Source organism: Moschus berezovskii, chromosome 9 (genome assembly GCF_049115385.1).
Source record: "Moschus berezovskii isolate FMDL1 chromosome 9, NW_MosBer_1.0, whole genome shotgun sequence".
NCBI lineage: Eukaryota > Metazoa > Chordata > Mammalia > Artiodactyla > Moschidae > Moschus > Moschus berezovskii.
The window spans coordinates 108,006,235-108,021,858 of NC_142468.1; the positions used below are offsets into that span (position 1 = coordinate 108,006,235).

Consider the following 15,624-nt stretch of genomic DNA (forward strand, 5'->3'; position numbering starts at 1 on the left):
GTAAGCTAGCTGGGTCAAACAGTTTTGACTATAATATTTTATAATGAGAGAAAATCTTAGTGATGAGGTATGGAGTAATTGAAAGACTTCTGACTGGCCAAACTGAAATAAAAATGATCAAAGTGCATTAGACGATAATCAATCATTTTACCTTGAAAATAATGTGAAAAGTAAGCCTTTAGAAATGTCGAGTGACCAAATGTGTGCAGAAATTAACTTTTTTATTATATATCATATAATGTAGTAGTAAAGTCTGTTTGAAGTGCATGAATAAAAAGTTAGTGAAATTACAGGAGGAACAATCTATATAGCAATAATAGGTGCATTCCCTGTGCATCTGAAAGAAAAAAAAAAAGAGTTTTCACTCATTTTGGCCTAAAACTTAGTGTTCAGGTTCCCAGGATTCTGACATCAGAACCCGGATAACGCTGATTAGAACCATAGGGGCTTTACAATAAAAGCTAAAATATTGACCATATGATGGCAAAAAGTCTTATTTTGTGGTTAACTGATTCTCTTCTAGCTACTCTCTGATGAAGTTGGTGGCGCTGTAGAGGAGGACCGCCGCCTCCTGGACGAGGACCGGGACCGCTCGGCATCGTAGGGGACGTGCTTGTCATAGTTCTCCATCTGAGCCTCGAGGAAGTCTCTCTGCTGCTGCCTGATGGTTTGGCTTATGAGCCCAGGCAGGGCATGGATGCTACCAATCAAAGTCTCTAACTTCGTTTCCAGGGTGACGATCCTCTTCTCAAAGTCTTCACTTCTTTCATTTAAGTCGGAAATCATGTCATACATGATGTTCTGGGTCTAGAACACAGGATTAAGAAGAACACAGAGACAAAGAATGAAGGTTTAATTACACTTGCCCTGGAAGGAGACTAGCCAGCTATCAGAGCTTGAAGGTCGATCTCCTTTTGGCAACTTGCAGTGCAACAGGGGTGTCAGCTAACTGAACATGTGACCTGGCCAAACAAATTTGGTGTGTCTGTTCAATGTTAGGACTTAGAAAAGTAAGATCTTAGGAATTAATTTGATCCAGTTGCAGAAAATGGTGTGCATGTATTGCTGGTGGTATGTCCAAGGATTTTAAGTGGTGTGCAGAGAGACAAACATGTTTTGATTTTATATTTATGTATAGCTGGGAAGGATTGGGGGCGGGAGGAGAAGGGGACGACAGAGAATGAGATGGCTGGATGGCATCACCGACTCGATGGACATGAGTTTGAGTGAACTCCGGGAGTTGGTGATGGACAGGGAGGCCTGGTGTGCTCTGATTCATGGGGTTGCAAAGAGTCGGATACGACTGAGCGACTGAACTGAACTGAACTGATATACTTTAAGGGCTGTTAGAAAAGTTAGCATGTCAAATTCATTTTGTAACATGTAATACTAATTAGGGCAAGGCTGATTGTTAAAAACATGCCGATTTTAAAGAACAATACATAATAGTGCAGATGGTATTGGGATATAGCAGACATTTTGACTGGAATATGAATGAAGTTTAGGACAAACTGATTTGATAGAGTAATTTAGTAACCACAAACCTAGATAGTATATTAAAAAGCAGAGACATTACTTTGCCAACAAAGGTCTGTCTAGTCAAGGCTATGGTTTGTCCAGTGGTCATGTATGGATGTGAGAGTTGGACTGTGAAGAAAGCTGATCACCGAAGAATGGATGCTTTTGAACTGTGGTGCTGGAGAAGACTCTTGAGAGTCCCTTGGACTGCAAGGAGGTCCAACCAGTCCATTCTAAAGGAGATCAATCCTGGGTGTTCATTGGAAGGACTGATGCTTAAGCTGCAACTCCAATACTTTGGCCACCTCATGCGACGAGTTGACTCACTGGAAAAGACTCTGATGCTGGGAAGGATTGGGGGTGGGAGGAGACAGCGACGACAGAGAATGAGTTAGCTGGATGGCATCACCAACTCGATGGACATGAGTTTGAGTGAACTCCGGGAGTTGGTGATGGACAGGGAGGCCTGGCATGCTGTGATTCATGGGGCCGCAAAGAGTCAGATACGACTGAGCAACTGAACTGAACTGAACTGAAAGCAATTAAAAATGCCTAAATATCTTTTTGCTGCCTTATGTTCCAAATTATAGGCTCTCCTTTGGATCAAATAGAATTTTTACAGATAACTAGTGAGAGAATAAAAGAGGAGATACTAAAGTTACCAATCAACCTTGTTAGCTATGGCTTAATTAGAACTAAGTGGTTTGAAATATGAAAATGTTTTCGGTGTCCTAGTGAATTTTGCAACTAGTTGTCCTGATCAGAGGGTATTCATAACTGACTCCCAGTTATAGTTCTGGAAATAGGGAGACAAGAGACAGGGAAAGAGGACTTCAGTGCTGACCAGCTCAGTACCAGAGGGGGAAGAGGGTGATCAAGAAAGGAAGGCTGGCGACATTAACCTTAGCCCACTGCAGCCTTTCCCAAGCCTCAGACCTTTATGGCTAAGCCTGCTCTCCTATCATATTTCCCTCTATAATATGTGTTCTTATCCTCCTTAACAACTTCTTAGTGATGATAAATGAACTTACTGAATAAGGAAGTTACTGTTCAGAACATAGGCAAACCTTCCTGGGTTTGGCCAGGAAGACAGTTCATTAACTCAATGTTTACTCTACAGTATTGCGACTATGTGAGACTATTCATTCAGCAAATACTAAGCTCTTTATGTCATGGACAGTCCTGTAATAATAATAATAAGCATGGCACTAAAGAAGTAACCGAAAGACACAGCATCTTGCCTCATACATATATAATTTTACTTCAAGAGTATATTTATTATGTATAATAGTATACATTATAGTGAAATGATCTATATTATATATATTATTTTCAAGTGACCTCTTATTTTTTCATAAAAATACCCAATTTCTTTTATCATTCAATCTAGGAGTGATAATAAGAACCTGCTCCTTCTTTGTTCACAATGTGTCCCAGTAAGAACCACGGGTGTAAATATTAGTTGAGCACATCTTCAGGCCTCATATATATGTGCTGCCCAGCTTAAATGAACGATACATGATCTCCTAGGGGTTCACTTCAGTTCAGTCGCTCAATCGTGTCCGACTCTTTGCAACCCCATGGACTGCAGCACGCCAGGCCTCCTTGCCCATCACCAACTCCCGGAGTTTACCCAAACTCATGTCCATTGAGTCAGTGATGCCATCCAACCATCTCATCCTCTGTCGTCCCCTTCTCCTCCTGTCTTTAATCTTTCCTAGCATCAGGGTCTTTTCAAATGAGTCAGTTCTTTGCATCAGGTGGCCAAAGTATTGGAGTTTCAGCTTCATGCATGAGTCCTTCCAATGAATATTTAGGACTGATTTCCTTTAGGATCGACTGGTTGGATTTCCTTGCAGTCCAAGGGACTCTCAAGAGTATTCTCCAACACCACAGTTCAAAAGCATCAATTCTTTGGCACTCAGCTTTCTTTACAGTCCAACTCTCACATCCATACATGACTACTGGAAAAAACATAGCCTTGACCAGATGGACCTTTGTTGGCAAAATAATATCTCTGCTTTTTAATATGCTGTTTAGGTTGGTCATAACTTTCCTGTCAAGGAGTAAGCGTCTTTTAATTTCATGGCTTCAGTCACCATCTACAGTGATTTTGGAGCCCCCAAAATAAAGTCTGACACTGTTTCCCCAACTATTTGCCATGAAGAGATGTAAATCTTACTCCTAGGGGTAAATCACTAAATCCTTCACTTCTGTTTATAAGATATCAAATATTCCACTCCAACATATTTATACAGTGTGTACTACTGATGGACAGGGAGGCCTGGCATTCTGCGGTTCATGGGGTCACAAAGAATCGGACACAACTGAGCGACTGAACTGAACTGAACTGATATACACTAAAATGAATTTAGTTAATGACTCTAGAACAAACAGGTATAGTTTTTGAAGAATATAATGGGGGCCTTTTAAAGGACATAGTTGTTACAGTAAACAAACAGCAGAACGTAGGTCTGACCGAGAACTGCCTCTTTCAAAGCATTCATGTTAACAGGCTCAACACATACATAAATGCTGTTCTAATGCCTCCTTTAAAATGTAGAACATTGAAAGGAATGTTGTCATTGTTGAAAAATATTCATATTTTGAATTGCAGTTCACTTGAGAGGAATAACCAAAATAAACCAGATAAAACATCTACATGTGATATAAGAATTGGGGGCTATTAATGTACCTTAACGGAGAAGGCAATGGCAAGCCACTCCAGTACTGTTGCCTGGAAAATCCCATGGATGGAGGAGCCTGGTGGGCTGCAGTCCGTGGGGTCGCTGGGGGTCGGACACGACTGAGCGACTTTACTTTCACTTTTCCCTTTCACACATTGGAGAAGGAAATGGCAACCCACTCCAGTGTTCTTGCCTGGAGAATCCCAGGGATGGGGGAACCTGGTGGGCTTCCGTCTATGGGGTCACACAGAGTCGGACACGACTGAAGTGACTCAGCAACAGCAACAGCAATGTACCTTAAAAAAGTACTGTGAAGACATATAGATCAATGGAACAGGACAGAAAGCCTGCTGTTTAAAATAGGTAAAAAAAGATTTATTAATGAGTTCTATTTAGCCTTGAAAGTGAAAGTCACTCAGTCATGTCCGACTCTTTGCAACTCCATGGACTACACAGTCCATGGAATTCTCCAGGTCAGAATACTGGAGTGGGTAGCCTTTCCCTTATCCAGGGGATCTTCCTGACCCAGGGATCGAACCCAGGTATCTCACATTACAGGTGGATTCTTTACCAGCTGAGCCAGAAGCGAAGCCCATTTAGCCTTGAACCTCATAGGTTCTGCTCTCACAGGGATGAGAGTAAGCTACATATAAGCATCCCAAAGGTATTGTCTCATAGTTCATTTATATTTCTAACTGAACTTCCAAATCCCTGCAAGCAGGAAAGCTTTTAGAATGGGGTTGAACATGTGCAGAGGGAAAGTGCACATTAAGCAAGAGTTTCAGAAGAATTCTTCTAAGCTGGGCCGTCATGTCGGTATGGTCTGTTGGTTTGATTGGTTAAATAACCTCGGGGTGGCCGCCTCCTGAAGGGCTACTCTTTCTGTGCAGTGGTTCGTTCCAACAGGTGCGAATACGGGCTGAGAGCCCACGCTCACCTTTGCCAGGTCCACCAAGGTGTTTGCTTGGTCGTTCAGTTTCCTCTGCTCCATTTTTACACTTCGTAATCTAAAAGACAGAATCTGAAGTCAGAAAGTTGTTTTATTTTTTCCTTTTCTGCGACTATCATAAGCCTTCCAAAGAGCATGCACAAAATTGACAAGAGCAAATAACTGCATGGATAATGCCTTGAGTATTTGGGGGTAAAGTCCCAATTGGTTATGTATCTGGTACAATGAGAAGCATGCTTCCCCAACACCGCAAAAAGGAAGGGAGAGAGACACTAAGAGATAAGGTGTCCTTAGGACAACTATTTACCAGGGAGTCAAAGTTGAATTGAGAAAGGCTCATAAGGATTTAACCGTATGAGAAAAGCCAAAACATTCCTTAAAGCCCCAGTATCATGACAAATAGACATAGGAAGAAATATGCAAAGCAACAGGAATTTTATCAGTGTTGGCGCATGAGCACCTTCCTATGTCTATGTGACTAGATACAGGTGTTAGCCCTGTTTAGTCTGAAATGGATTGGGTTAGGTATTTGAACCTGATGAAACACAGTGATAAGTGAGATTCTCATTACCAACAAGAAAACTTTTATTCAACCAGCAGCAAGATAACTCAAAACACATAATTCTCTTATTCTTCATTGTATTTATTTCACTTGACTTTTACACTGCCACTGAATTTGAAGGGAAGCCAGACCATTTCCTTGGGAGAATTTCCCTTCATTTTTTATTGTAGATAAAAGTCACAGGACAATTAGTGTGTCTGACAGATGGCATCTCTTCTACTCGTAAAGTTACTTTTAGAAACTTTTAAATAACAGTATATCTGATTGACAGTCATAAAACCTTTTTTTTTTTTAAAATTCTGAATGAGTACTTACTATGCTGTAACTTAGTGACAGTAATATTTCAACAAATATTTATTCAGTGCTCATTACCCAGCAAGAAATTAAGATTTTCTAACCAGAGGAAAGCAGTCTATTGCTCTTTAATTCAACAGTTCTAAGCCATGCTCCATGAGAAGCAGGTCTTTCTGAGCTACTTTGTGAAAACCCATGCTAACCTTATTACTCTGGTGACAAGTCATTTTACAAAGTATAGTGTTAATGCTGGAGCTTGTATTCTTGATTATTTCCCAATTTAAATAAAAGGTAATTGACTAGAAGGGATACAAAAATCCACAGGGCAAGATTTTACTGCCAGGGAGATTTCTGTAACACATGCTCATGATGCTCAGTGATTTTGTTCTGAAATATGGATCTTCAATATGCCACCAAATCTGTCCGTAGTGAAAAGACAGCTCCTCCTGCCAGTGAGCGTTTAAGTGACACCTGCTTCTGACACGATCTTTACCAATCTCAAACAGGTTAAGGTCAGATCTTGTGATTGTGACTATGTGTTTCTTTATTAGAAGACTTGGAACTAATTTAACTGGCTCCTTTTTATGCTATTATAGTAATGGAATATGTTTTAGTCTAAAAGAAATCTACAAACACATATTTAAATCTAATATGTTGTTGAGAAATGTTTCTCTAAGTACTCAAAAGGGTTGCAGTTCTTGATGTGTGCCTTTTAAAAAGAGTAGAAAAAAAAACCCAAACACAAGCAAACCAACTTTAAACAGGTGTGGGCCATTCTAGAGAAATGTATTAGAGAAAATAACAGTGTCAGACACGGACTCTATGCTCCTTGGCCCTAACCTGACATTCAGTTTCTTTGTGTGTGAAAAGAAGGGTGTTAGACTGGGATTTTCTTTCTGAAGGGCTGGATTTATGCCAATGGAGGTGTTCTAGATGACTAAGTGATACTCAAGCAAGACATTAAAGAACACTAAAACAGATGGAGAGACTTATTCCCTTTAATTCTCTTCCAATTCTCGAATTATTATAAGAAAAATCTCCCGGGCTAGTCCTATCCTGTTTTTATCTCCTAACACCTGCTCTTCCCCTGTTTTTTTTTTTTTAAAGAGGGAGCAGAATCTCAGCTCAGAGCTCTCTGCAGGCAACAGCTTGTGGCTTGAGTTCAATACCAGTGGCTTAGTTGTCAACCAATTTACCATTACCTCTCTTTCCTTGCTGGGAGTGACATATTTTTAAATCCATTTATGACAGGGATTTATATCAAAACATAAACCTTTCTTTTCAAATTTAGGGAAGTCATAGCAGAGTTGGCACATGAATGACTCGAAGTTTGGGACCACCAGATGGGAAGTCTCCAGCATCGGGTCAGGACAGCACAGTTCTGAGCTCTGCAAGCATGCTAGCAGGGCTGGTTCTGGGCCCCTGGCTGAGGCGGGTGCTTTCCCTTCCACAAAACATACTTCTCTTGGCTAACTCTATTATGCCTCTGACAGTAGAATTTTGCCCATTTTATTTTCTGCTAATCTGGAAAGCTGATGTAGAGTAGCCTTGAACTTAAATCATCTTGCCGTGTTGCCGCTTAGACTGCCTGTAAAGTAGAATTGGTACAAAAAGTCTATGTAAGCTGCAGCTGCCAGAATAAAAGGTAACATGCAGGTGTGTATTTTACTTCTCCCCCCACCCAAAAAGAAGAATAAGAAACATATGTTTATTTCTTCCTTGTGAACTTCACTTATCACAGGAAAATATCATGATTTCGGAACACATTTCCACAGCAGCAATCAGACTACTAAAATTCACAATAAAGGGTCCGCTTGGATGCATGCAGCCGGTGGGAAATTCTGCGAATGCTGAAAGGAGCGGCTCACACAACTTACTTCCGCGCTCTATGTTTCATTTTGTTGAAATAAAAAGACAAAACAAAAGAAAAGAAACTGTAAAATATTCTGGAACAAAATAACACAGAGTGGTGTTCAGTGTGCACAGGGGGCTCGATTCGCTAGCTGGAAGGTCCTGTTAAGATTCTGCAGGATTTGGGCATATTGAGCAGAGAGAAACACTATTCCAGTACGTCATCATCCTTCTGCATTGCTGCTGCACTCCCCCACCGGAAAGCACAAAGCTTCCTCCAGAACTAGAGTTCGGAAGGAAGGACTTGGATCAGGTTATCTTGGCCTCTTTGAAACGTGACATTCAAGTAAAACAGGAGATGTTTTTGCCTAGAGTGAACAGGATATAGTTAAATGGATACTACTCTAAACAATAGGATTACGCTTTTTTGGAGGTGGTACATCTTTTCCAAGTCGGGCTATTGGGAAGCCTGGTTTTCTGAAAGGTTGGTAATCTCACACTCTCTGTTATAGAAATTATTGGATTTCTTGGCTTTGAGACAAGTGTATGTTAATTGATGAGTCTCTAGCAGAGATGTAAGAATGAGAAGCTGTAAAGCTGATACCAGAGAAAGTGGTAAAGTTATAGAAACAGAATGCTTCATGGTACTAAGTGACGATCCCCAAAGACAGGCAGGGTCCTAAAAAGAGGACACAGGCCTGCAGAGTTAGGCATCCATCGGAGACTAGAAAGTCCTGCGTCTGGGAGAGAGGCCGTGAGGCTCGGGAAAGAGAAGGAGAGCTGAGACAGAGGAGGCTGGTAGAGGGGATAGAGCTACTGCAAAGCTCTCAGGACAAATCAGAGGACAGCAGAGGCCAGGAGAGCTCTAGTAAATGAATGGGTACATTTTTCCTCAACTGGCAAGGTCCGATTTCCCCCGCTGCTGGTGAACAAGGCTGGGCAGTGAAGGCAGTAAAGGCCATGCCCGTAGGAATCGAGCCCTATGTGCTTTCCTTTATGACTTCACTAAGTTCAAATGAAAGGTAATTAAGCATAATTAGAATAATGTAGCCCCATCCAGCCCATCTACTTTTCACAAAGTTGTAAGGCCCCTCCCACCTCAAAGGAAACCCCATAGTCCCAAGATTAATGTACAAAACAATTTATCTTTGAGTTGCTTGAAGCTCATCTGCTTTAGAAGTACACACAGCTACAGAAGAAACAATGAGAAATGTCTGAAAGAAGCAGAAGAATCACGTGTGGCTTCCTCTGCCCAAAGGCAGCATGCTGAAAGACACACGGCACCTACACCATGAAACCCTTCACATCAGGTCAGTACGTCTTGTTGCAATACACCAATTGCTTAGGAACAGCTTTTATACTTAGTTTCCCCAAATATTTTTTTGCCTTTTTATTACAGAAATTTTCAAACCCACAGCAAAGTTGAAAAAAATTTACAATGAATATCCCTAAGTTGTCCCCCAACGTTTTGAGTGTGAATGTATTCTGAGCTTAAGAGGTCTATGACAAACTTATATGAATATATAAATAACCACTATTTATATATGGCTACAGAATTATGAGGAAAATTGTCAAAGCGTTTGTTTGTTTCGGTTCTATGAAAGTTTATCAATGCCATCAAAGGCAAGTGTCACGTACATTACATATTGCAGACATGGTACACTAGCAGGAAGGGACAGTAATACAATCCCAGAGGAAATGGGATGTGTGACTGGTGAGCCCGAAGACTGACCCACTGGCTCAATTCCATGTCACTCTCATCCTTTCATCCCAGGGCACTACATCCTCTCACAACCACAAAGGGAAGTTTTCTTTTTAATAGATCTGAACAAAACACGTTAGTATCGAAACATTCAAGTACAAAGAAAGAACTCCCCGCAGTATACCAGGTGTGCCTCTTGTATGAATGCTGAGGTTACTATGTTGTATGGTTTGGGGAGGCTTGTAGGAATGATCACTCGACCAGGAAAGTTTACCAGGTGACTCTTGACGGGGAGGTGGGAGCTTGGCATTGCTCAGGGGACCCACTCTCTTAGGTCTAAGCCTCAAGAAATCAAGGTGTGCAGGTAAGCAGTCTAGGTGTGGTACCTAGCTTTAAAGGTAGCTATGACTCTAAGGAAGCAAGTTCCTGCTTGTAAGCTGGGTCTCAAACAATGTTCTTCTCTTTCACTTTTCCTCTTCCCCAGACTTGGAAAGAGTACTATCTTAACATTCTTTTCTTTGTAATGCGGAAAATGCATAGTTGTGTGTGTCCAGTCAAGTCACAGAGCTGAAGGAGAAATAAAATCAGTCACTCTGGCACTGGTGGCAGTGAGGGAAAGGACATGCATGGATTGCTAAGACAGCAGCAAAGACCAGCTACTCCGCCGTGTGTGCAGAACTTCCTATTTTAGAGCTCGGGTTCTTGGATTTTATTTTCATTAGTGAAGAGAGCAATTTCTGTAGAAATACATGTATGTCTATAAACATAGACACATTCCACATTTTCAGTGTTACCTCTTTCACAAGGGCAGTGGATAGGCAGGTGAAAATGTAGAAGATGAATGCTTGGTGATTTTCCACAGAATGTAAGTGTAATATACATATAAATTATCTAAATAAGTAAAATGAAAACTTCAACCTCAGAACTTCCTGTCTGCTGTGCTAATTAGCTCTGAGATAATACACCTCACTCTCTAATCTGGATACCTAGTATTTACCTACCTTTCCATGATTACCCTGGTAGGCTTCATGAGAAAAGTGTTTTCTGACCCACCAATGTGATGCATTTACCCTTCTCCATATGGAAATAGCATTAAGAGCAAGGCTGCATGACATCACAGCTGACACCCACATAATGTACTTACGGTAACGATGCTGCCAGCCTGGGGGGAGAAAGACCTGGTGCTTTCAAATTATCATGGAAACTTACTAGATAGAGATGTGTACTTTAAAGCCTATGATGGTATAACAATAAAATGGTATGAATGACTTAAACAAATTGAGTAACCGTGGCTTGGATAAAGTCCAAATAATGACAGAAGAGTGCAAGGCCTATAGGAAAATCTACTCTAAAATCAATAATGAACACATAGCATATAGAAAATCCCCCAAATCCTGATTAAAAACCAATTTAAAAATTCAAATATTAAATCAAATGCATGTACTACCTTCATATAAAGATGTTTGGCAGTATGTTAAAAAAATCCAAGTAGATCATAAAATGATAAATTACTTTCAAGGTTTTGTACTAGATACAAACTAAACATCTTAGAGCAAACTATATGAATAAATAAATGAAAAAATAATATTTTAACTGAAATTATTCCTTCTATTAAAAAATAAACTGAATAGATACTTTAATTAATATATTATGTGGCTATTCTCCCAATAATAAATTATTTTTCATCATAAAATGAACTGACAAATGAAATTCTAAGAAAATTTATGGAATTATTGAAATGCCAAACAGTGTCTTCTGGGAACAAACATGATAATGTTCTCTTTTTCCCTCCCTCATGAAAGAAGAATAAGCAGGTGCAAGAATTAAAACCCAGAGATACCAATGCAGAATGAAAGTGAAGAATGGTACTTACTGATGAATAGCTTGCAAGAATTTCCGTTGATGTTTTCTGACTTTCGCATGATCTATCTTTTTTACCAGCTTTGTATTTTTGTAAATTAGCCATGTTTCCCTGAGTACATTGGCAGCTGCATTTTTCACCTGTTAGGAAAGCAAACAAACACAGCTGGTGATAAGTTCCAGAGCAGAATCCTTTGCAACTTGGTTGGGGGACAAGTAGCCATATATAAATGGTGTTTGTTTATATATTTATATCTGTAGGCATATATAAATGGTGGTTATTTATATATTTATATGTTTGTCATAGACCTCTTAGGCTCAGAATACATTCACACTCAAAACGTTGGGGGACAACATCGGGGGACAACTTCAGCCTGATGATCATGGTAAGTTCTAGCTCTGCTTAGTAACTCAAAATTGTTTTCTTGAATACGTGCCTTTTGAAAAGTAACTACATCTGTCTGGGAACACTTACCTTGATATATGAGGGGCTACTGATCTCTTTTTTGGGCTAACCTCCTCCTTGAGGAACCTTTCATTCACCACTTAGAAAAAAAAAAAAGAAGCAGCTACTGTTTTCTTCACCTTGTACTGCAATTGTTCCCTCCATGTTCTTCATTTCCCTGGAGAAAGGCAAGATGCCAGAAGGCCAAGGTTAACCTTGTCCTTTGCAGCTTGTTCAGCATTTCTGGCTATGCTCTACAGGAAGGGCATGTTCCCACTGCTGAATGTACAAGGAGACCCAGTCATCCAGCCTCCCAGCATGACTCAGCAAATGGCATGCTTGTTAGCACACTTTCATCAACTGACAGAGTCTATGTTGTCAAGATTTTGTTGGTAATTTAAATACACTGTGTTTCACATGGACAGGACAAACCTAAAGGATGTTAGTGACACGGCCAAAACCTATTGCAGCTGATGGAAAGTGCGAATACTTCCTAGTGAGACTTCAATCACTTGCTGTCTTGATTCATCTTTAAAAATCCCTGCAAGTCCTCTTTCTTGTTCATAAGACAAGAACTGATGACCCAGAGCTTTCAATTGTGCTTGTTATAAGCTACTTATTCTGAGGTCGATCCATTTAATTCTTTTGAATGGTAGATAAAGGATGTCTCACAAGGAGAACTTCAGGCTAAAGGGAGACTGGTGGAGGAAGACAACTTTTAAAGATGAAATAATATCATCTGCAGCACCACGGGTGGGCCTAGAGATTGTCATTCTGAGTGCAATAAATCAGACAGAGAAGCAGAAGCATTGCATGACACCCCTTATACGTGAACTAAAACACATGATACAAATGAACTTACTTATAAAACAGACTCAAAGACTTGGAGAACACACCTATGGCTGTCCAGGGGAAAGATCGGGGGAGTGAATAGTTAGGCTGCTTGGGATGGACATGTACACACTAGATATTTAATGTAGATAACCAACAAGGGCCAACTCTACAGCACAGGGAACTCTGCTCAATGTCATGTGACAGCCTGAATTGGAGGGGAGTTTGTGGGAGAATGGATACAGGTATACAGATCCACATACAATGTATATGTATGGCTGAATCCCTCTGCGGTCCACCTGAAATTATCATAACATTGTTAATCGGCTATACTGCAATACGAAGTAAAAAGGTTTTTGTTTTTTTTTAAAGGCAGTGTGTGGGAAAAGACAGAACAACAAACTGGGTTTCAGAAACAGATTTTAAGTCCTTGACTTTGGACCAACCAAGTCAAGTCAAGGAGGTAAGCTAGCCTTGTAGAACTTGAGTTTTCTCTGACATGAGAAGGTTAAAGAGAATTATTGTCAGTACTTTTCAGCACTTAGAATAAGAGAGTATTATAATTTACCAAAACTATGGCCCAAGTAGGCATGTGTATTTTTCCACTTCAGCAGAGAAAGCGTCAGCCTTGGTGGCTGATGGTGAATCCTTTTCCTTAGTGCTGAAATGCTTTGTTTTTGAGTGAAACTGTATTGCTAGAACCCACTTTAAGAAAATGGCTGGTATCTTAAGACTGCTTTTAGTTGTGACTTCCTTTGGATATTCATTAGACTTTGCACAGGAAACATTCTCCAACCAACAGAAAAATGACTGAAACATGGGATGCTGAACACCTGCAGTGCATGTAAATGACATCACCACCACCCACAGTGAAGTGAAAAGGTGTGCCAGTTAATGCTTGGATCTTCACTCTTATGCAAACACATTTCTCTTCCTCACAGAGGTAGGAGTCTGTTCAGGAGGCTCTTCCATCTGACACTGACATCCTTTGTAAAGGTAAGAAATTGAATATAGTGTAATTTTCTCAGGTTGGAGGACCCGGCTTTTGTTTAGTTTTTATTTGGAGTATAGTTGATTAACAATAATGTATTAGTCACAGGTGTACAGCAAAGTGATTCAGTTATACCCATACAAGTGTCCATTATTTTTCAAATTATTTTCCCATTTGTTACGGAATATTGAACAGAATTTCCCATGCTATAGAGTAGGCCCTGGTTGGTTATTTATTTGAAACACAGCTGTGTGTACACGACAATCCTAAATTCCCAGTTTATCCCTCCTCATCCACCCTTCTCCCTGATCACCATAAGTTCATTCTGTGGGTTCCTGTTTTGTAAATAAGTTCATTTGTATCATTTGTTTTAGATTCTGCATATCATATGATATTTGTCTGATTTACTTTGCTTAGTATGATAATCTCCAGGTCCATCCATGGTGCAGCAAATGGCATTATTTCATTCTTTTTTATGGCTGAGTAATATCCCATTGTATATATGTACCATTCATTTGTTGCTGGACATTGAAGTTGCTTCCACACCTTGGCTATTGTAAATAATGAACACTGGGTGCACGAATCCTTTCGAATCATGGTTTTCTCTGGATAGAAAACCAGGAGTGGAATTGCTGGATCGTATGTAGCTCCATTTTTAGCTTTGAAAGGAACTTCCATACTGCTCTCCATAGTGCTTGTACCAATTTACATTCCCATCAACAGGGTAGGAGGGCCTCCTTTTCTGCACACTCTCTCTAGTATTTATTGTTTGTAGACTCTTTGATGATGGCCATTCTGACTGGTGTGAGATGACACCTCATTGCAGTTTTGATTTGCATTTCTCTAATAGTGATGTTGAGCATCTTCTCATGTTTATCTTGGCCATCTGTATGTCTTTCATGGAGAAACATCTATTTAGGTCTTTTGCTCATTTTTTTGGTTTGATTGTTTTTGATATAGAGCCACATGAGCTGTTTGTAAATTTTGTTAAAGAATATTATCATTTCATTCTTTCACATGGAGCTGTCCAGTTTCCTGGCACCACTTATGAAGAGACTGTCTTTTCTCCATTGTATAGTCTCGCTTCCTTTGTCATAGATTAACGGACCACGGGGGTGTGGGTTTATTTCTGGGCCTTCTATCCTGTTCCATTGATCTATATTTCTGTTTTGATGACTTCAGCTTTGTAGGAGGACCTTGTTTTTAAAGAGTGGAGAGGGAAGTGACTGACCAGCACTGCCTGGGGTTGGGACAGGCCCTTCCCCACTTAGCAAGGAGAAGGGCTGTTTACTGGAAGTCTCAGCTCTCTGAGCAGCTGTACTCCCTGGAAGACTGGTAAGGGATCTGATATATCCTCTCTTCCTGGTTTTATCAGCTCAAGATACAGAATAAGAACCTAGAACGCAGACTGGCGAGGCAGTGAGAAAACTGGGTAAGCAGTACTGAGAAAAAACATGGCAGTTGAACAGAGGAGTGTTTGGAACAGAACATAGCAACTGATTTTGGTTTGGATTCTCATCTACAAAGAGCAAATGCCAAATTGGTTAAGTCCATAAAATTTTCAAAAATGATCCAATGCTCGTCCTTAATGTATTTTAAAAGGTTCTTTGGGATGGTAGAGGAAAGGTTATAGTTGAGAGTTCTGACAAAACACTTGCTCCTTGGAAGGAAAGCTATGACAAACCTAGAGAGCATAATAAAAATCAGAGACATCACTTTGCTGACAAAGGTCTGTATAGTCAAACCTGTGGTTTTCCCAATAGTCATGTACGGATGTGAGAGCTGGACCATGAAGGAGGCTGAATGCCAAACAATTGATGCTTTCAAACTTGTGGTGTTGTAGAAGACTCTTGAGAGTTGCTTGGACAGCAGGGAGATCAAGCCAGCCAATTCTAAAGGAAATCAACCCTGAATACTCGTTGGAAGGACTGATG

The 15,624-nt window shown here is 40.3% G+C and overlaps 1 protein-coding gene across 1 annotated transcript in view; it reads right to left on the bottom strand.

Moving 5' to 3' along the window:
• Positions 1 to 248: 248 nt before the first annotated feature.
• Positions 249 to 15,624, bottom strand: part of KCNN2 (potassium calcium-activated channel subfamily N member 2) — a 173,471-nt gene continuing 158,095 nt past the window's right edge. The window contains exons 6-8 of the mRNA XM_055436452.2: positions 11,437 to 11,564; positions 5,143 to 5,212; positions 249 to 807 (exon numbers count right to left, since the gene is read on the bottom strand). Of these exons, the coding sequence (XP_055292427.2) occupies positions 520 to 807; positions 5,143 to 5,212; positions 11,437 to 11,564 (486 nt within the window). The 3' untranslated portion in view covers positions 249 to 519. The remainder of the gene's footprint in view (positions 808 to 5,142; positions 5,213 to 11,436; positions 11,565 to 15,624) is intronic.